Genomic DNA, 21,347 nt, shown 5'->3' on the forward strand with positions numbered 1-21,347 from the left:
AAAATCGCTCCTCCACGAAAATTTTTCCCGGTTATCAAGGATTCCGTTTTGGACAGGTTTTACTCTAATATCATACATAAAATTTTTTATAAAAGTTTCTAATTAAATTTTCTATAATTATGATTTAAAAAAAGTATTATTTTACTCAATTAATTAGAATGCACTAAAATCGATGCGATTTCAAAAGTCTACCATTTTCAAGCAGAGCCCCTAAATTAAGAATTTTAGAACTGTATTTTGTGAATTTGCTTTTATCTGGTATTATTCATTTGTGGAACTTAAGAAATTATACTTTAAATAAAAGTGAAGTAACATAATTTCAATATTTATGCTGTTCTGGGATATTCTGCTTCAAATTTCTGAGATTCGAAAAGATTCGGAAATTTGAAGCGGAAAGATGATTTTTCAATTAAAAATCTCTGAAAAATTAATAATCCCATTAAAAAATTTGGATTAATGTAACCCTTGGTGCCAAGATGGCGGTTCGTCTCTGATTCCAGCAAGGAAATAGTGGGACGCAAATTCTAACCTAATCTAACCTATTCTAATAAATTACCATAATCATTACCAACCAAATTATTAGAATAGGTTAGGTTTTTTTTTCTAACTCTTTCCGCCCTGTGGGCACTAAGAGGGCCTCTTAAGCAAGCCCATTATGGGTTCGGCCAGGCCCACAATGGGGCGGCTGGGTGGTGAGGGACGGGGACCGACATATCCGGACGGACCACCCCCCAAAAAATTCCTGGGGATTTTTCGACCCGTCCGGATTCAATCCCGGGTCCCGCAGGGCGGCAGGCTGCTAACCTTGACCGTTCGGCCATCCGGCCGCTTGAATAGGTTAGGTTAGAACGTGCGTCTCACTATTTCCTTGCTGGAATCAGAAACGAGCCGCCATCTTGGCACCAAGGGTTACATTAACCAAAATTTGAAGTAATAGACCGATTAATAATTTTTCATGATTCTTTAATGGGCAATTCGTACTGGACATGTCGGACTCCATCTCTCACTGCTCGGCCGAATCCATGATGATCTTTGAAACCGATCATCATAATGTCCACGAGATGGAAAGATTTAAAATACTAAAAAAAAAGTAATAATAATAATAATAAAATCTTTCGTACTAATAAAAATCTGTAACAATGTAATTTATTGCCAACAACAAAATATTGTATCCATTGTTTGCAAGACACAAAATTAGATAAAGGTACTGAATGTTATTTGAGGTTTAATAAAATATGTACTGTACATATTTATTTACTTGATTTAAATCTAAAGGAAACAATGTACTTCTCTTCAAAACTCAAAAAATCTCCAAACAGAAATAGGAAGAAACCTTCAGTAAAAAAAACTAGAAGAATTAAACGCTCTTTGACCATTCCTGAAAATAATGGTACGTAATAATACTATTGCTAGCATTGTTTAGCAATTTCAGATGGAATTGGTTATGTTTAATTTAATACGTTTCTCTCACTAAACAATTATAAACAGATGAAATTCGGACTAGAAAAATCGAACATAAGCCATATTTTAAGGAAGAATCCGTGCACGAGTTCTCGGGATTGAAAAGAGTCCAAAAACCCATTAACATTCAGAAATTACTTGGTCCTTCCCTACCTGGCACATCAATCGCTCCAATTCATCGTCCAAGTATATCAATTATGTTACAGGCAAAGAGAGAATCGGTGCTTTCATCATCTGAAGTCTCATTATTCTCAGATCAAATGCCGATAATAGAAGTTCTTGAAAACGTTCAGTTGGTGCTTTTAAATCAATATCCAGGTGTATCAATCTTTTTTTATTTTATAAATCACAAAAGTGAACATCAGTTTTTGACGGAAGTGGGTATTGTATTAACTAAGCCTTTCAGTACAGAAAGAATAGAGGAAATGAGAGTTAAATTTAATTTTGGTGAAGTTGAAATCATTCCGGTACACTGTGGACTGTGTGACGTAGTATTTTCTGAAGCGGATATTCAACTAGTTGATTTACTAAGACACGAATGCGTCATAGAAAAAAATAAGCTCTCAGCAACGATATTATATAAATGTGCCCTTTGCAATAAGCAAGACGAGAAAAAGGACGCCATTAGAATGCATATATTTAACCATATCTTGAATAAAGATCTGTTTTGTTTATCTTGTTGTAAGAAGAAATATCAATATCAATCTCACATCAGTAAGCAAATTCTTTCGCAATTAATGTCTGTATCAGATCACCAGCCATATAGTCCAATTTCGTGCAAGTTTCCGTCCTTTTTATATTGTCAACATTGCAATATCACCTTGTGTAACTGGAAAACTTTTTTTAAGAATATTAATGTAACTGCTAACATTAATTTGGAGAAACATAAGCTTATTTATAAATGTTGCATCTGCAATTCGGTAACCGGAACTAATAGAACTAAAGCCGAATTACATCTATTGCATCACTTACAAGACTTACTGTTTTTCTGTTCAGAGTGTCACACTCAGGGTCATCACGAAGAATTCATACAAAATCTAGTCTCCAGTGATATGAATCAGAAATTTTTCAAGCGTTAGCATCAGTATCGAAGGGCTTATCTGAATTTAATTATATACTTTCCGTGTCACGAATTAATCGTTAAAAGCAACAAACTGACTTTCAGATTCAAATAACATGTTATATTTAAATATAACATGCTTAACAATCAAAATTTAACATTGTGTTTGGAATTCATTTTTAAAAATGATTTTTAATAAATATGATTTAAAAATTAAATCGTACCTGTAAGCTAAACTATCTGTCAAATTATATACTAAAATCGTTTCCAGTTTTAGTTATTTGGAGAAGTCGTTCCTAAGAAAATTGTTAGACTTAAAATTACAGTAATTTCCTTTCTTTAAAATGGAACCACGATACTCTTTCATTTAGCCATAGTCGTGGCAGATCAATGGGTGGTACGCGTTGAAACTATAAAATTTGTAAAAACATGGAAATAAAAACCATTTAAGAGAAATGAAATATGAAAAATAAGAGGCTAAATATGAAAACTTTTAACGTAGCCGTCCATCGCTCTGGGGATCCCACATTGAATCCGAACAGGTCAAAAACACCAAGAATTTTCCAGTACGATCCGAACAGATACGTCGGGTTCCGTCCCTCACCATCCCACCGCCCCGTCGTAGGTGTGGCCGAATCCATAACAGGCTTCCTAAAAAAATAAAAGGCGTTTTTAGTGCTCACAGGGCAGAACGAGTTTAAAAAAAAAATCATGGATTAAAGACCTAAGTATTCTAAGGGAGGAGATAACAAGAAATTAATAGGCATACAAGTAGGCCGGATGGCCGAGCGGTCAAGGTTAGCAGCCTGCCGCCTGGGGGACCCGGGATCGAATCCGGACGGGTCGAAAAATCCCCAGGAATTTTTCGGGGGGTGGTCCGTCCGGATATGTCGGTCCCCGTCCCTCACCACCCGGCCGCCCCATTGTGGACCTGGCCGAACCCATAATGGGCTTGCTATAAGAGGCCCTCTTAGTGCCCATTGGGCGGAAAGAGTTACAAAAAAAAAAAAGGCATACAAGTAAGCAGTGAGAAACAACTCATTGCTTCCTATTACACGCATGATAAATTATGAAGATCCAGTATGAATTCGAACTAGGATCCTTCATCGCGATAGATTGTTTTTCTGTTTTTTTTTTCTTGTGGTTTTTTTATCACCTGGGTTTATATGGAGACTCTAGCCTTTGTTGGCTCTTTCCCTGAAGTGCCGCCGAGTTGATCGTTAGCCGACCGATGAGCCGACCTTATAGAATGGCCAATATGCGTGCGGGGGAAAGAATGCCCTCCGGGAGCATTCTTTTTATGGGGAACTGGTCCCTATTCAGGCGTCATAGACGTGGAGAAAATCCGTAAAACGCCAAGCTGCCAGCCCGTCCGAGCGAGGCGCGAACCCACGACCGAACTCCCAGTGTTCAGGATCTAGTCCACCCAATGCGGAGGGACGAAGACCGCTCGGCCACGATAAATTATGATCATACCACGTGACCTTTAAATGCGACAAATTGAAATTTGCTACATTTTAAAAATACTTTACGTTTAATTTAAAGTAATAATATATTAACATTTTGCCAATTTCTCATAAAATTCTTAAATTTAATGAAACACAGATGGCAACACTACTGAAGAAAAACGTGTTGTTTACCTCGGTTTGTTTACAGGCGAGTAATTTCTATAAGCATTAGTCATGTATTGGAATTGTTTATAGCCGTTTAATTATATATTTTTATTATTAAATTAACTCGGTAATAATTTTATAACGAAAAATATAAAAGTTCGTACAATTAACGGAAATTGCACATTTAAAATATGTAGTTTTCAACAATAATACAGTATTTTACGACGTGTAATACGCCCCCCTTAACACACGATACAGAATATTTAGGAAAAGTATTCAGCTGGGTTAATGTTACCCTTGGTGCCAAGATGGCGGCTCGTCTCTGATTCCAGCAAGAAAACAGTGGACGCACGTTCTATTCTAAACTGACCTATTCTAATAATTTGGTTGCTAATAATTATGGTAATTTATTAGAATAGGTTATGTTAGATTAGAACGTGCGTCCACTGTTTTCTTACTGGAATCAGAGACGAGCCGCCATCTTGGCACCAAGGGTAACATTAACCTTTATCTGAATAAGACAATCTAACAACACTTGGGAGATTGGCAAGACCATGCCCATAGGAGCAAAAAAAGTCAAAGGAACCATATTCTTTGTAGGATTTCACCTAAAATTGATCTACTTCTGGGTCACATGTGGCTGGGAATCTTGTGCTAAGACTATGATTTAGTTATTTAGCCCACTTGACTGTGGAGTATTTTATGCTATATAGTGTTAAGGGGTGTGGAGCTTGCCCTGTGCGGGCACTTAGGATAGTGAGCATCGAACTGCATGACTACGTGAGCATTGGTCAAGGTTTGCCTTGACTGACGTGAAGCATGGAGAGTAGGCAGTGTACTGGTTTGTGATAAATACTGACCTTTGGAGGCAAATATCTTGTGAAGGATTGCAAGTATGGGTATGGTTTCATTGACTTTTTTGCATTTACAAGGTGTTTAACTCTGGGGTGGCAAATCCCTCATTCAGAATTCGTATCTTACTAGGGTCCCTATTTAGGTGTTAAACACGTAAAGAAAACTCCAGCCGTCCATTGTGGCCGGTCTGTTGGTTGGGCTTAAACCTGCCACTATTACCAGTGTTTAAAAGTATTTAGTGTATTTAAGCTATTCTATTACTTTTGCACTTCCCAAAATGGTTTTTTACTGTATTTTGGTTAAGAAAAGTAAAATTAGAATGCATACTTTTAGTTATTGGTAAAATAGAGGAGTTTAAAACAAGTCATTTACAATTAAAATGCACCATTAAAATATTCTATATGAATACTTGCAAAGACTGCTTAGCTATATCAAAATATAATAATAATATTATGTTTAATTAAATCATAACATTTTTATTCAAGAGTTAGGCTAGGTAGAGGTTACCTCTAGCCTCCTGAAAACCATCTAAAAAATTCATTAGCCTAAAAGCAATTGCAACTTCACGTGTAATTTGTGGGGCAGTGTTTTTGAATCCTGTTTTTTTTTGGACAAAAGTTGTGTTTTATGTGCCATAAAGTATGGTAATAAACAAGGCAAAGAAGTAGCAAGTTTTGGACTGTAAACTTATCATTGAAAGAATATTTTATTATAATCATTTCTTATAGAATATCTAAAATAAAATTCACATTTACTTTTACTTATATTTAATACTCTAAACTTATTGTCTTCCTTTTAAGAGCCAAGATATATAAAATCTGATGATATATTGGATGATTGTTTGGTCTAATGTAGATTTATGTCACAGTCAGTGCAAGAGATTTTGTTTAGGGTTTGAAATTTGCTTTGTCTCCTTTCTATTGAGTACCTTAGGGTGATCGGAAAGAAGTAAACATGACTAGAGCATGGTTTTGGCAAGTTTACTATTCTGTAGTGTTGATAGCTTCAAAATGACAAACTATATCTACTGCTGTTTTATATCTTTATGTATATTTTGATAAACTTTACACATATACCTATTGATAAGCTGGATGGCTGATGCAGTAAAGGCATTAATCTTCCACTTGGAAGATCCAAGTCATGTATGCCAACCTAGCCAATTACAAGTCTCTTACAGATTTCTGTAGAAATGATGCTGTTGGATGAAGATCTTCAATAGGATATCTCTATCTCCTTTACAAGTGATTGTATGCTTTCTGCAATTACTTCTAATCTGTCTAATTCTACAAGTTAATTGACTCTTCCTATTCTCAATGTTATTCCAGTGCACACTTGGCTAGGTTAGTGAACATGACTTTTGGTTAGACTCCGAGTTGGCTTAGAAATTTTCACGAATGAGTTGACTAGAATTTGTTTTTCACCATCAAGAATATCTCCCTTAAGTAACAGTACCCTAAGTTTACATGATGGAAGCAAAAGTGCATATTATATAGCCCATATGGGCTAAAATGGGCACTCTGGGGATCTTATCCATTTCATAGACCCTGTATTTACAGGTCTAAAGTCAAGCTTGATTCAACGTGTAAACTCTCCTTTTCTGTCATTGTATAATGTGATTGATGATAGCAAGTTACAACACAGCTTTGCAGCAGTTTCTGTAATAGTGAGAACCAGGTTTTAAAATTAAAATAAGAGATTTCATATTTAAGGAGACATAATTTTATGCATTTCTAATGCACTATTTATTTGGTTTTCATATATTTTTTGAGAAATATTAAAAGAAACTTTCTTATTTCAAGATGATTTATTGGACATGCTAATTGAAATGATTTTCATTGAGAGGTAATCTTCAAGGAACATACATTCTGTAATCATGAAATATAATAGGGTGATGATTTTGTCAAAATCTGTTGTTATATATTAATTTGAAATTGCTTTAATTAAGCAAAAATTTTTAAATGAGAAAATGAATTTCTTTTACTCTTCTAATAGGGATATGCAGAGCAGAAATACAAGTGCAAAGTCTTTGACGATAATAGATCCACCTACCTCTAGTTTTGGCAACAATGGAAGTGAGTATAATTTAGTTAATTTAAAAGGAAATGCAATTTCAATATCACTTATTTGGTTTATTTCCTGATGAGTGCAATGTGATGGGGGTTTACCTTACCTGAAGGAACGTACTTCTAATGCATTTATGTGCATATCGCATTTATTTGTGGAAGGAATGCATCTCGTATGTGCATTAATTGCATTCATTTAGGGAGATTTTTGTCTCACCCTGTATTATGTGTAAATGTATTCACTCTAAAACAGTTTTAATTTTAGGAAATACTTAAATTTTAAGCAAAATTATTAATAAAAACTTAAATTAGCAAGATTATTTATTAGTTTGTGCAAAAAATTTAATTAATAAATAAATAACTGGAAATTTCGTTATTTTTAGGTGCGAAATGTGAAAATTTAAGCGAAGAATATTCGAATGTTAATAATTTATTTCCAAGTTATTTATGTCTAAAGAGTTCCGGTTAGTAATTCATGTTTGTTGTTATTGTATCGTAGTATTGTGATAATAAAACTTAACAATTTTAAAAGGTTTAAACAATTTAACTTGATACAATACAGTTTTAAATGCTTTTTGCTGGGAAACCTATGCAACTCATTGCTGGATTTGATTTGTCTGATTGGTTAAAATTACACTTTAACTTGAAAGATCTTGAGTGTTTTTGTTTTACCCCAAAGAAAGCATTTGATATCAGATTATATATTTTAGAAACTTTTCTGATTGAATTATCGTAGGAAAAATCAATTGCTTAAAATAAATACTATCATATACTTTGCGTAATGTATGAGGATATTAAATTTTAATGATTATTTCAGTCTTGTCTCCATCGTCTACAAGATTAACGAGTCAGTATCTTGCTTTGGAACAGTTATGTGCTCATTATCAAATGATCAGCAATGCCAAAGGTAAAGAAAGATTCTAACAATTACTGTAGTTACAAACTATTGAAATTAGCATGATTAATTTGTTAAATCTGTAAAGACGACCAGATGGTTGAAGCAGGTAAGTTATCAACCTACTGTTTTGGAGGGTCAAATGTAGGTGTTAAAATACACCAGGAATTCTTCACAGGCAGTCTGTCTCTCACCTCGTTGCCATTGTGGGCCTGATCGAACCCACAATGGATAAGAAAAAAGGTCCTCTTAGTATCAAAAAGATGGAAAGATTTTTCATTAACATAATCTAATTTGTTATTTGATTAGAATTATATAAATTTTATTAAAGTAGATGTAAATGTGGTTTTAAATATAACATATAAAAAGTTACTTTTATCAAATTATACTTATTATATTATTATTTTATAGCTCAAGTAGATAATTCAGCACCGAAATCAATGCAGAGCAGTTTAAGTCGTAAGTATTGTAATAGTAAATTAAAGTTTTAATTGTTAAGCGTGTTTTATTTAAATGTCTATCGTTGCCAATTAGTTACCATAAAACTATAGTTTAACCTTACCTTTGAGCTTGCAAATAGGTTTTATAACACAAGAAACGATAGTGTTGACATTTTGTTATCAAGTGGCTGTCTGGTAAGGTATTATTTTGCTCTGAACATACTCCGAATGATTGCTGAGAACAGATTTGAATGTACAAGAATAAAAATTGTGTGGGAATGCAATTGGGAGCTGACTCTCACACAATTGGAAGTTGATTCACACACAATTGGCTCTCAAACAATTGGGATTTGACTCACAAGTGGGTGCTCATCTAAAAACCAAACTTGCATTCCTTGATCTCAGTTAATTAGCAGTTTGTGTAGTTGGTATTCCATTGTGAATATTAAAATATTGACTCATACTGTTAATAATTATTAGTGATACGAGAATAATACATTCTTATTTAATGCATATAATACACAAGATTATAAGTAGATTTTGAATTTTATTTTCAGATCTGGGACAAAAGAAGAAGGAATATTGGCAGAAATCCGCTTATAGTAGAAGTGTCTCTCCATTGATTAAATTAAATGCATCTTTGCCACGTGAAGAATGCAATTCCACTTCAGATATACCAATGAGGAGATATTCTTCCAGCGATTTAACACCGGACGACAAAGTATCGTGGTATTTAAATTCAGTAAAAAAGAATAGAGGGAAGAGAATGTTTGCCGCTCCGATTCAAGGAGAAATGGATATTTCGACTCCCGAAAAACCAAAGAATAATTCCCAAAATGTGAAAAATACAGTTAGTGTGGCTGACAAATTGTCTTGGTATCTAGATGCAGTACAACAGGGTGCCTTTCAGGAATATGCTAGTAATTATCCTGGATTTGGTAGTTTTTCTACTGATAGTGATGATGAACAGAGTCAAAACAATATTCAAACTCGCATTGGCAGTACTAAAAAACAAAATGCTAGTACAAGCAAAGATAGTAGACATAGAAAGAATTCTACAGATGCAAAGTCTAGGATAAGTAAAACCAAGTCTAAATTATTAGAAATGAAATGTTATCACCCACCAGTTCAACAGAAGAAAGCCAACATGAAGTATCATCCTAAGTTGGTGAGTTGAAAAATTATTATAATTTTATTGATTTTAATTCAATATATTGTTGACCCTTAAGTTTATGAACCCCAACGTGACAATTATTAGGAAACAGCAGACAAAATCTGCTTGTTCTAAGACATTTGCTAAGATAGAAATACAGTATTTGAGAATATAATCCTTTAACTTTTAGTACAAGGAATGTCTACTACTAAAGGTGCCTCCACACATTTGGTATTTGCTGAATGCTGAGCAAGCATTTGTCCAATTTGAATAGTGTGGATGATTTGTGACTTCGCTCGACAAAATTCGGTATTTGTTGTTTCCCTTTCCTTATCAGTAGATTGAATCAAATGAAAGAGAATGAACCTAGGACAAACATTTGTAATTCCCATAAAGAATGCTTGGCAAACAATCATACATCTTTACTTATGTGCTCACCACATAACAAATGCTTTCGTTAAAGTCAATTATTTGGCAATCGGTGAATACATTTGCACTGTATACTTCCAAGCAGGAATGTAAACAGTTATAACTATTGTTTACATTCTTGCTTGGAAGCAGAGTGTTTGTTTGTCTTATATTTATCAAAATAGACTATTTGTGTTTCTTGTTGCATCTCTTATAAATTTGTTTTGTAATTGTTTGTGACATATTTGGATACCACAAATAATTGACATTATTAGTCCATTGCTTCTGTACAATAGTTTGTGTATATTGATCTTTAACAGTATGTTGATATGGAAACCGTGAAGTTTTCATAATCAGAAAGGCCAAATGCAATTGTTGTTGGCAGAATCTGTCATATTTCAAATTCTAATAGCAGAAAAACAATTAAACTAACTGACATTCCTGTTGCAGTTGTTACATTCAGCATCACGTGTATAAGCTGAAGATGTTCTAGAACAGACCAAAATCATTTCTTGTTGAACAAATAGTTACTTAAAGCAGCTGTTTTATTTTAGTCTATTAATCTATCATAATGTTAATTCTTTGCTTTTTGGAAAACAAATAGCATTCCGAAGATAGTTCGGAAGATACGGACAGAAGCCATAATTTGGACTGTGACAGGACTTCGTGGAGACATTACAGAAGAAATAGTAGAAAGGAATTGTCACACAATCCTAAAACTTTTCATTTTAAGTTGAGACAGTATCACCATCAAGATTCTTTTGATTTCCCTATTCAGAGGTACAGAGGTTCCTTAGAATTTGTTAATAGGTAAGTTAAAATATAACTTAAAATCATAATTCTATGGCATTCAAATATAAAATATCCATTATTTCATTAAAGAAATGAAGAAATGTATCTGAATTTTTTGTCAACCGTAACCGAAGACATACTCAAACGAGGAATCTATACCGACGGGTAAGGTTTTATCCATTATTTTTGCTTTTTACTTTTCAGATGTTAAAATGTAACACAGGAAAGTGTTGTAATCACATGAAATTTGCTCCTTTGGATTTGTAGAGAATCCCAATGTCTTGAGACTCCCAAACACAAAAAAGTCAAAAGAAGTAGGAAAATATAACCTGTTTGTGTGTGTGTTGGTGTCTATTTTGTGTAACATGTCAGGATGAGGTAAAGATTAAGAAACAAAATTTTGCATGGTAACTTGTATATAAGGAGTGTGCTATTAAATTTTGGTAGAAAACTGTTTGAGGAGGTCGGGAGATAGAGGGAATCTTGTGTAGTATCTCGAGTGGGTTCAAAGTTAATGCAACTTGGACTTTATAATGATCCCTTAACCTCCTGTTTAAGTGCTGGGAAAGTTGAGCAAGAGTCCTTGCCAGATTTTTTACAATAAAATTCTCTCTGCATGTGTTAAAGAAAAATTAATGTTAAAAAAACAACAGCAAATAATTTAATTTTTATGTGATAAGATTGACTTAAGTTAAAACATAACTTAAAATCATAATTCAGTCAACCCATGATGTATATATTAAGATTATTAATAATAATAGAATATAACAAAATATTAATATTTTTTAATTATAGAGCAATAAAGAAAGCATTCAAATTTCATATGAAGCAGCAGAAAGAGTTGAATGTGGTATGTAAAATGTTTTATTATTTACGAGTTTACTTAAAATTAATTATCTTTATGCTTGGATTTATTTTCGAGACATTCGCGGAAACAATATACTTGCAAGAAGTTTTTAAATTGCATTATGCAAAAAGGAATCTTCAAAGATTAGAAATGTTATAAGATTTTCTTTCATTTATCAGGATATTATGCAACAATTAATGGATCAATTTCTCGACGATTTGAGCATACCCAAGGAAGAATTGAACGAACAACAGAATTCCGTCAGAAGGACTTCACCTCCCGAAAGAGAAAAAGCAATTCAGGATCATCTAGACGAGAATTCAAACGAGGGAAATGGTGTACCCTTGCAGAAAATACTCGAACAGCAAGCTAATTCTAGTGTGGAAGAAGCTGACAGTAGCAGCAATTCAATTAATCCCATCAAAGAGACGAGTTTAGAATGAGAATGCTTGATCTTGAAACAGATAAGTTGCGAAGATTTATATTAGTAGATTTATATAGTAACGGGTCGCCATTCCATTACGATGCTGTCCCCAATTTAACGTTTAGCATCCGATGCTATTGTAAAATAATACAAAACAAAAATAATGTGATAATCTGAGTAATTGTAGAATGTGTCACTTGTGTATAGTACATGTACTAAAGTAGTAAGAGCAGAACTCATTGGTTTGCCAAATTATTACAGTTTCCAATGAGCTTATAGAGAATCAGCAATCTGAAATATAGAATGATTAACGTTTATTAATTACCGTATTTTACGGACTATAAGATGCATCTGAATTTTGGAGGCAATTTTTCGAAGAAAAAAGTGCGTCTTATAGTCCGTAAAATATGGTATTTAAGTATATGAAGAGTATCCTTGAGCATTTTATTAGATAATATATATAAAAAACATTGGTACCAATGCCCCTCTACAGCGATAATTAATAAATTTTTTTTTCCAAAATACTAACCTGATGTGTTTGGAAGTGCAGAAATTTTGTACTAGTTTAGAGAGTTCTGTTTTAACTGCTCAACTTTGTAGATTATAAACTTGTTTAATTTATTTATTTATGATGAAGCTATCTGTGATCATAAAATTTATATGTGAGAAACTTTACACAAAGCTGAATAAAATTACAATACAGCTTTACTGTTTCGTGTTTTAATAAGTTGATTTTTTAAGTTGAAAGTACTGAAAAGTTGGCAGATTACTTGAACATTAACATAACATTTTGTAATGAAATATGTAGAGATACGTGTTGCTTAACAATGGAGGTTGTATAAGATTATAATGAAGCTGAAAAATTCATAGTCACCTATAGCTTTTCTATGTTTAGATACATAAACACTTATCATTGTGTTACAAGTAGACTGTACTACATAAAGCCAGCTCCAAATGTCAAGCAAACATTTGACCAATACGGAATAGTGTAGATGATTTACTTGTGACTAGTATTTGTTATGAGCCATTTCCCACCTCCTTGTTGGTATATTATGCCAATTCGAAGGGCAATTTACTAAATTTACTAAGTTTCTTTCTCGGATCATTCTCATGAAATTAAGTTCCTAAACTGTTTCTTGTAGACTCCAAATAGAGACGGAATATAATTTGAACAGTGTTGTTCATTTTACTGTTATTTCCTAATTAAATTTGTAATTTCATAACAAATAATCTTTGCAGAAAAGTTAATTAAAATTTCTGTTTATTTAATTACCCGTATTCACAACAGTTTTAAACATTTACAAAATGTAAAAAAGTACAAAATGATAGGTAAAAAATTCATTTTCTATCACAGCTAGCAGTTGGCATGATGTGTTGCGTACAAAAATCTTTTGTCACCTGCTGCAAAATTTAACTTCTGGGAAGAGGTAACAGTGAAGTGAAAGGAACCTGTAAAAACATTTAAATATATGCTGTAAATTAATATTATTCGATGAAAATGAATGACACTGATTAAATCTTGGTTGCTTATTGTTCTCTATTATATGTATTTTCTTAGCACAATGTTGCCGTTTCCTGTGTGATATGTTCTCAACGGCAGCATTGTGCTAAGAAGACACTAATTAATACTGAAAAATTTTGCTCAAAATGCATTTGGCAATGGCAGTTATGGGTCATGCACCACTGCAATTGGAATCTCCATCAGAGGGACTTGTGCCGTTTTTCATGAGGAAATCACCCAGGGCCGGATTTACATAAGGACATTTGGGGCCTGTGCCTAGGGCCCCCACAAAACTATGTTTAAACATAATTTTTTCCTATTACTGCGACAGCCTAGTGTGGCCTAATCATGAGGGCCACAGGCAAAGAAAACCAAACCCGGGAAAAAACCTATGAAACATCGGAAAATTTCGGGAAAAAATTTTACATAGGTATTTTTCAATTAAATTAAAATAATTTGTTTTACACAATAAAATATACATGTATGTTTACAATAACCTTATTTTTAAATGAAATTTACAACTTCCTAGTTGAAATCTAGTTGAAAGTACAGTACTTTGTGTAAATTTTCTAAATCATCAAATTTGTCTACTCTTAAAGGGGGGCCCCACTGAATTTGTGCCCAGGGCCCCTGGATTGGTAAATCCGGCCCTGAAATCACCTCTTAATGCCGCACCTCCTTACTTCCAGAGTAATGTGAGGTTTGGCACGCTTTTCTTGACTAGAAGGAATCACTAATCATGATTTATGCTTACTCAGAACTGTGGCAGAATACATGCTGGTGATGACGACAGAGCGGCTTTGACATCTGCCCGTGATGGAAAGAACATTGCTGCTTTGAATCAGTTGAAAAAATTTACATAATGGAAACTGCATCACCAAGTAGATTTTTCACTGTGGTTTTCTGCATCTGTTTTAACCACTTGTTGTTCTGAAGAATAAGATAGGAATAAGTCATTCTTTCTCTCTATTACAAGGGGTTCCCCCAACTGGTTTCTACTCTGCCATTACTAGAGGAACCAGATTCACTGTAAAGCCTTCTCTATTTGCTCCTTTCTATGAGGAGAATCTGTATCAGTTTCTTTTCTTCTGCTAACGTGTATGCAAGTGTTTTTGAAAGTTTGCTTGTGAATACTTTTATGTTTTATCAAAGACTGATATGTATGATAACTGCATTTCATAAACTGTATTAGATTTTGCAGTGTCATGAAACTTATTATTAGGAAATTAATTATGAGAAAGTGTAATTTCTAACATTCTTAACCTAAAGTAACATATTACATTAGATATAAAGAAACTATAGAAAAAATATATGTTTGAGGCTGATATTTTGACAGTTAGCTGCTGTTAAAGAATGTAAATTTAGACAGATTCATTTCTGCTGACCAGTGGCAGAGTGGATAACACTATTGAACACTGGTAGCTTGTGGGTTTGCAGCTGAGCAATGGGCTAGACATGAGAAGCTTCTGGGTTTCTTTCACATGTTTAACACTTAAATAGGGTTTGTTTCCCATAGAAGTCCATCCTCCTTGATGCATTTTCCATGCTTTGCATTGCTTTATCCCATCAATTCCATTTAATGAGATTCATTTGCTTCTTATCATGATAGACATTATGATTAGAATATTAATATTTTTCTTAAATGAACAATAGATTTGAAGGTCTCTCTCTCTCTCTCTCTCTCTCTCTCTCTCTGCATGCCATATCAGAAATCTTGACGTCAGCGAGCACCTGGCGCAGGTTAATAAGTGGTTAGTAAGGTGTCAAGGTGTATCCTGGGGGAAGTTACAACCAGAGTGGTTCCCCGTTGCCTTCTCTGGTGCGCGATGTTATGCGAGGGGAAATGCCTTCTGGGAGGTCTTGTAAGGGAAACTGGCCCCTATTCAGGTGTTACAAACATGGAGAAAACCCGGAAAACTCCACGTGACCAGCCATCTGAGCACGGTGCGAATGTGCGAGCGAACTCCCAGTGTCTAGTGAAAGAACTGCTCGGCCACTGGCGGGCTTGAAGGTCCTAGTGCTGTATTAAATTGAATTTGAGAATTACCTGGTAGGGTCGACCCTGTTGTCAAAACCGCTTATGGGAAGGATGTTCATCTCTTGTCCTAGCCGTGAGTAACTGAATGTTATCTAAGCAAAGGTTTGTTAAGTATTTAACTATACATATTTACAAAGTTGATAAATTATTGTTAACAATAACTATATTACCTGATCTTTATATTCTTCAGGTCTAATGAATTTCATGGGTTCTAAGTGCGAGTGGAATTGTTCGACAACCGTCAGCCTTTTCTTCAGCAGATGCTCTGAAATTAATTTCATTGAAAAATTGAAATTTTTAGGAATGTTAGATTAATATGGAACCTACCGATGACGTAACCCAGGCTGACATCGTCTGGAAGTCGTATCCTCTCTCCGACACTGATAAACTTGCCGTCACTGAAACGACATTGCTTTTAAATAAATTGAAATGGTAAAGTAAGTGATTTCTTACTGATTAAATTACCTAGTAAATGGCATCATTTTCAACACCAAAGCTCTGCTCAAACAAAACCCTGCACCTCCAGTAGCAAACCAAAATGATAACTGTAATACAATTGGATGATGATAATTCCTCAGGAATGTAACAAACCAAATTTTAGTTAACAATCTAGGATTATGTCAAAAAAAAGTACGTACCTTAACATTATCTCTAGTCGTCATCTGTAATGGGGAATGTATGCTCGGTTTACCCAAATACCAATCATCTTGGGGTTGATAACTTTTCAACAAGTTCACTAACCTTGGCACATTTACATAGTTATCGTCATCAAAATGGCAAAACCATCTATGGAAGGAAATTTATCATTAAATTGAGTCAGTTCTAACATTATTGGCAGTGTAAAACTCACTTTTTGTTAGATTCTACAAAGGTGTCTAGTTCGACTGCCATCTTGCAACATAGAGCCTTTCTGTAAGACAGATAATTGAGCTATGGATTTGAGTTGTCTTTTGTAAACAAGGAAGAAAAGAATGCTACCCCTACCTGTTATGTGAGGAGGAACAATTTGTATTTATCATATGACCATCTGCAAGAGGAGAAAAGCATTAATTAGTTTGAAAAAGGGAACAAGTTCAAATAGGCAAATAATTTACTCACTAGTTTTGGCTTGATAGACAGGATCATCTGTATCAGTAAAGAAATAAGTCTGAAATATTAAAAGTAGAAAAGGGGATTAAAATATTTGATACTAAGAGAAAGTGCTGTTTCGAAAAATTTATATTTATTTTTATCATCATCTCTTTTTATATTGTAAGCACTAAGATTGCCTGCTAGAATGTACAGGTCAGAAGAGGGTCTGGACGGGTAACACGGTATAGGACCCAACATATTCAACACAGACCACTCGCAAAAACTGCATTTACATTATATAGAACAATGCATTCGTATCCTTCTTTGAATGACAAAGTTATTGTCAAATTAACATAAAAACATTTTCCGTTTCCTCTATCTTACCTCAAAGCTTTTGAATCTAGAAATTTAAGAATATTCCAAGCATTAAGAACATTTTTTTGAAGAAGAGACTTACTTTTTTCTCTACTTTCAATAAACAGACCATTAAAACTGTGTAGTAATGGTGCTGTAGTTTCCCAAAATATGCAAATAATATGTTTGATGATTGTTTTTAACTCTGCTCTGTGGGCACAAGAGAGCCGTTTTTTTCACATTCATCGTGGGTTCAATCAGGCTCACAGTGATGGTGGCTGGATAGTGAGAAACGAGGCCTCGCATATCCAGGATAGAGTGCCCATAAAAAATTCCTAGTGTTTCTCAACCGTCCAGATTTAATCCCGGGTCCCCAAGCAATACGCCAACACTTTAAACTGTTGCCGTCCTACAACGGATAACTACGGCCAACTACTTCTACAATGATAAAGACATTGACCAAATCTTGTAGAACAGCAGAATCATCCAAAATCTTCCAGAGCAGCAAAGGAATCAGCCAAAAATCTTCCAGCAAAGTTATCCAATCTTTGTTCTAGGAATTCGAGTTTTAAGACTTGACCAGAAGCTCAAACTTTCAATGGCAATTTGACCCAGTTCCTTCATCAAGGGTCAGAAAATGGCGCATTTAGTGAACAGAAAGAGTTTAAAGTGAAACAAAAATAGAAAACAGAAGATATTCTAAGAATATTTCAAGCCAGAAACATTTTAGAAATGTACAGGATGTGAATGAAACATTTTCCCATCAATCTTCCACTCAAATTTATATTTTTCCAAGATTTAACGAGGATTTTTCCCTGTGGTAATGTGTGTAAATTTTAATATACACAATCAAAACTCATTAAAAATCGTAATCTACGGGCATTCACTTTTAATTACTCCAGAAATTGTAGATAAATTTTGTACCAGACTTGACTTTTGTGTTTATTCAAGTGGCGCGGCGCGTCGCGTCGCGCGAGCGTAAACAGATAAAATACGATAAGATTACTAAATAAACAAAAAGATTAATATAAACAAATTACTTCTAAACGTTTACCGGTATTTAAACGCAGCCATAACAGTTTATAGACGTAATAAACGTAATTTAATATCATTATAGGGTAATTTCGCGCATCGCTTCGCTTCGCGCCGCACGTAACGCAGTTCCATTAAAGAATTAAAATAATTAGAATAAAAGGATACCGCAATCGTAGTTACATTTTTTGTGTTTTACTTTTATTATAGTAAATCGACGCACGACAGGCGCAAAGCGAGGCGTCGCGCGCTCATCGGATACCTCTTTACGTAATTCTCGCGCGTTGCCTCACCACCGCGCCCGTCGCGAGCTCAAAAATTTCGAAATTACAATAAAAATAAGGAATCGAAAGCATTTTCAAACCTGAAACGGGCCAATAAGCGTCCGAGTAAATGAATGACACGAGTTCAAAGTTCACTTGGTGGCTGGTCTGGTGTCACGAACAACTAGTAAATTTCAATCTAGTTGACTCCGAGACACTATTACTTAAACACGGACAGATAAGGGACATAGCTTTCGCCCCCCTCGGCAGAACGCGCCGCATTCCATCACACGTGCGAGTTTTCAAAAGCGCGAGAGGTAGGCACGTTCTACGTGACGTTACCATCTCCTCGTGTTACGCGCCACGTAATCTCGCAAGCGGCGTGCGCATTCCGTTCGTGAATCGTGCATCTGGAGGATGGAGTCGTGAGGTGCAAACAGGATCTGTTAACTTTAGAAAATGATTTTTTTTTCGGCCCCGAGCAAGTATTGACTTTGGAGATTGTTCCTTTCCGATCGTTATCGAATAGATGCGCCTAAAATTCTTCGTATGGGCATCCTGCCCTTACGAAGAATTTTAAGCGCATCCATTCGATATGGACATCATGCCCATATCGAATAGATGCGTATAGGCAAGATGCCCATACGAGGGGGCATACAGGAGGGCCTGATTAAAGCTAAGCTGTATATAGATTGCGTAATTTGTGGCTCTAAAAGGGGCACTCGCCAACCACGCTCTTTGCAATTTTATAAAGTAAATATATATTGAGGTCCTACTCGTATGTCCGTGCCCAAAATCGGGCCTGTACTAACAAAGCTGCTCCCCTCCCCTCGAGATCGTTAAATGATCCCCGTTCGAACGATGGAATTTCGAAGTCACGAGCAACGAAACTCGTGACGCAATCGTTACTCGACCTTCGGAACGTGAGGCGAAATTATGTGACCCCCTCGTCTACACCCATTGTATTCGCTGCAGAGGGCAAAGATAGAATATTTTCGATACCTGTTCGTGACCTTTCTATCATTCCAATGGTTTCACCATCGTGGCTGGCGTTCCACTTATCTGCGGGCTCTTGGGGGGTCGAATTAGAAAAATTCCCGTTATCCCACTCGAAATTCCAAAATTTTAAGTAAAAAAAAACAAGGAGGATGACACCAAACACTTACCTGTTCGCGTGCCAAGGTAAACCAGGTTTTGAGGAGTATTTCCAACCTGTTCTGATGGAAAAATTTGGTGGTCTTCACGCTCACGAACAGATCGCGAAGTTCCGTGTCTCGAGGGATTAAATTATTAAAAATGATTTCCTCCTCCTCCTCCTTTTCCTCTTCCGTAAAAACGGAAACATTGTGTGACGATCCGCCATCTTGCGCATTCCTTCGATGATCCCTCAGTGTTATTAAGAAAAGATACAGGAGAATGAGGATGACGCACGTGACCAGACGGGCTATCTTCTTGAAGCAGCATCGCATCGTGACACGCGCTTGTCAACCCGCGTGGTCGGACGCGCGCACGTCCGAACCGGTCGATCGCGTGCGCGCCTGTGTCATTCGAAGCCAGTGGAACGTGACATCGCGAGGCACGCGCTCTCGAGCATGCGCCACCGGGATTATCAGGTGGTTCGTGCCGAGGAGGTTCCGGATTGGCTGAAGCTCCCGGCGCTAATCGGCTCGTGAGTTTCCTCGTAACGATCGCTTACTCGATGTTAAAGAGAGAAACGTGTTGCGCATGCTTATGTACGGTTTTTGTGCCTCTTCGTGTAAGGATGACCCCATAGTAGATGTCACGTGTTGCGTATTTAAGCTTTTAATTTCCATTTAAGCATCCCGCTTCTTAGAAAATCTATTCGATCCGTCGCGAATATACGTGATTTTCTGCAATTTCTGACACTACTCGAGTAGTTGCGGTGTTTTCACGTGTGTATTTACCGAGAGAAAACACTACCTCGACATTTCTAGTCGCTAGAAATCAACAAAAAAGAAGTCTTTATTGAAGTGCCCTACCAGTTTTCGAGGTTAAATTACATTCGTCTGGCGTTTTTGATATAAAATATGAACAACTGTACGTTGCTTGTAAAAAGTTGTCTTGAAAATATGTAAATAAACCATTATTTCCATACCAATCTATTTAAAGTAGTAGTATTATTGCCACAATAGTGCGTGTAGAGCAGTAGTACCATCACAATAGTTCGTGTATATAGTAAGTGTTATTGCTATTGTGAGGCCCGGAAATAGCCCGTCCAGAAGGGAAATGTACAAGTTTGTTAAGTCAAACCGCAAGATTATAACATTTATAAGTAATCGAGTCGGCGACATCGGACTTTGATGTCGACGCTCATAAAGAGTAACGGGAAAAACAAAATTTTAGGTAAAGAAAATTTAGAAAGAAAAATATTAAAAATTTTAAGACGCAGTTTAGAAAGCAAAACGAAACTAGAAAGAAAAAAAATATCAAAATGAGCGTAGGTGTCATAGTCAACAATTAAACGCGATCATAGTCTAAAAGACGGTGTCGGGTAAACCTTCTCTTGCCGACCTTTCCTGCGACCTAACGAAGCTCCATTTACACCTGGAGACAGGTGGGATACCAATTGGGAAACGAGGAGGTAAAGAGTTAGCCAATTAGCGATGATTCGATCCCGAGAAAATTATAAAGCCTCCGATGTCAAGGACAGAAGAGCTTCCTCTAGACTACCTGTTGTATTTATTTACCTCCAATAGTGGTGTTTCCGTTCATCTTTTGTTCACTGTCTCTTCAGAATTTCGAACTTTTAACTCGACGTTGCTACGGGGCCCCTCCAGCGTAGGACCAGACCGAAACCGAAAACAACCTAAAGCTCTGAACTCAAGGACCATTGCTAAATTTATGTAAGCATTTTCGACTAAAATAAACGGTTTCTATGTGAAACGCTTGTTTTTCTGCCTCCTCAAAACCGCCACTCCACATGCGAATAGCCCTTAGCCATCCCGACGGTTGGGAATAAACCCCCCCCCCATTTCGGCGAACTTACACTATACTATTATGCGGGATAGTATAATTACCGCATTACAAAGTTTATAAAGTATAAATGTCTCAGCGGT

At 35.6% G+C, this 21,347-nt stretch overlaps 3 protein-coding genes across 9 annotated transcripts; 2 read left to right on the forward strand and 1 right to left on the reverse strand.

Moving 5' to 3' along the window:
* The first annotated feature begins 1,162 nt into the window (after window positions 1–1,162).
* On the forward strand, window positions 1,163–2,540 carry LOC136984781 (uncharacterized). The gene is made up of 2 exons (XM_067281911.1): window positions 1,163–1,390; window positions 1,489–2,540. Exons 1-2 carry the CDS (start codon window positions 1,282–1,284, stop codon window positions 2,538–2,540), a joined length of 1,161 nt encoding a protein of 386 aa, XP_067138012.1. The 5' UTR covers window positions 1,163–1,281.
* A 1,615-nt stretch (window positions 2,541–4,155) lies between these two features.
* LOC136984792 (spermatogenesis-associated protein 7-like) lies at window positions 4,156–12,329 on the forward strand. 3 transcript variants are annotated; one of them, XM_067281926.1, is made up of 11 exons: window positions 6,593–6,652; window positions 6,789–6,831; window positions 6,982–7,061; window positions 7,436–7,516; window positions 7,870–7,959; window positions 8,359–8,406; window positions 8,945–9,555; window positions 10,553–10,758; window positions 10,831–10,905; window positions 11,536–11,590; window positions 11,767–12,329. In XM_067281926.1, exons 2-11 carry the CDS (start codon window positions 6,803–6,805, stop codon window positions 12,028–12,030), a joined length of 1,539 nt encoding a protein of 512 aa, XP_067138027.1. In that variant the 5' UTR covers window positions 6,593–6,652; window positions 6,789–6,802; the 3' UTR covers window positions 12,031–12,329. The 3 variants fall into 3 exon arrangements, with proteins under 3 accessions (XP_067138028.1, XP_067138029.1, XP_067138027.1); XM_067281927.1 differs by lacking the exons at window positions 6,593–6,652; window positions 6,789–6,831 and adding an exon at window positions 4,156–4,181; XM_067281928.1 differs by lacking the exons at window positions 6,593–6,652; window positions 6,789–6,831 and adding an exon at window positions 4,206–4,261.
* A 926-nt stretch (window positions 12,330–13,255) lies between these two features.
* On the reverse strand, window positions 13,256–19,831 carry LOC136984793 (fringe glycosyltransferase-like). Of its 5 annotated transcripts, none has more exons than XM_067281930.1 (10): window positions 19,437–19,829; window positions 16,649–16,697; window positions 16,535–16,577; window positions 16,401–16,460; window positions 16,189–16,336; window positions 16,016–16,095; window positions 15,878–15,948; window positions 15,721–15,815; window positions 15,560–15,642; window positions 13,256–13,460 (listed from the first exon to the last, which is right to left on the reverse strand). In XM_067281930.1, the coding sequence occupies exons 1-10, from the start codon at window positions 19,737–19,739 to the stop codon at window positions 13,406–13,408; spliced, it is 987 nt and encodes a 328-aa protein (XP_067138031.1). In that variant the 5' UTR covers window positions 19,740–19,829; the 3' UTR covers window positions 13,256–13,405. The 5 variants fall into 5 exon arrangements, 4 of the variants coding, with proteins under 4 accessions (XP_067138031.1, XP_067138034.1, XP_067138033.1 ...); XR_010882240.1 differs by having other exon boundaries at window positions 13,406–13,460; window positions 15,874–15,948; window positions 19,437–19,831; XM_067281931.1 differs by lacking the exon at window positions 13,256–13,460 and adding an exon at window positions 15,037–15,173 and having other exon boundaries at window positions 15,524–15,642; window positions 19,437–19,830.
* Between the last annotated feature and the right edge of the window lie 1,516 nt (window positions 19,832–21,347).

The sequence above is a fragment of the Centruroides vittatus genome, unplaced genomic scaffold, assembly GCF_030686945.1.
Source record: "Centruroides vittatus isolate TY-2023 unplaced genomic scaffold, ASM3068694v2 contig_928, whole genome shotgun sequence".
In the NCBI taxonomy this organism is placed as follows: domain Eukaryota; kingdom Metazoa; phylum Arthropoda; class Arachnida; order Scorpiones; family Buthidae; genus Centruroides; species Centruroides vittatus.

Bases quoted from the DNA above. Each gene is read 5' to 3' on its own strand.
- LOC136984781 (XM_067281911.1), top strand. From the start codon at position 1,282: ATGTACTTCTCTTCAAAACTCAAAAAATCTCCAAACAGAAATAGGAAG. The intron at 1,391-1,488 runs GTACGTAATAAT...AATTATAAACAG, and splicing joins GACCATTCCTGAAAATAATG to ATGAAATTCGGACTAGAAAA.
- LOC136984792 (XM_067281926.1), top strand. From the start codon at position 6,803: ATGCTAATTGAAATGATTTTCATTGAGAG. The intron at 7,960-8,358 runs GTAAAGAAAGAT...ATTATTTTATAG, and splicing joins AATGATCAGCAATGCCAAAG to CTCAAGTAGATAATTCAGCA. The intron at 11,591-11,766 runs GTATGTAAAATG...TTCATTTATCAG, and splicing joins AGCAGAAAGAGTTGAATGTG to GATATTATGCAACAATTAAT.
- LOC136984793 (XM_067281930.1), bottom strand. From the start codon at position 19,739: ATGCGATGCTGCTTCAAGAAGATAGCCCGTCTGGTCACGTGCGTCATC. The intron at 16,698-19,436 runs GTAAGTGTTTGG...TTAATATTTCAG, and splicing joins TTACCTTGGCACGCGAACAG to ACTTATTTCTTTACTGATAC. The intron at 15,949-16,015 runs GTAATTTAATCA...ATGTCGTTTCAG, and splicing joins AAAATGATGCCATTTACTAG to TGACGGCAAGTTTATCAGTG.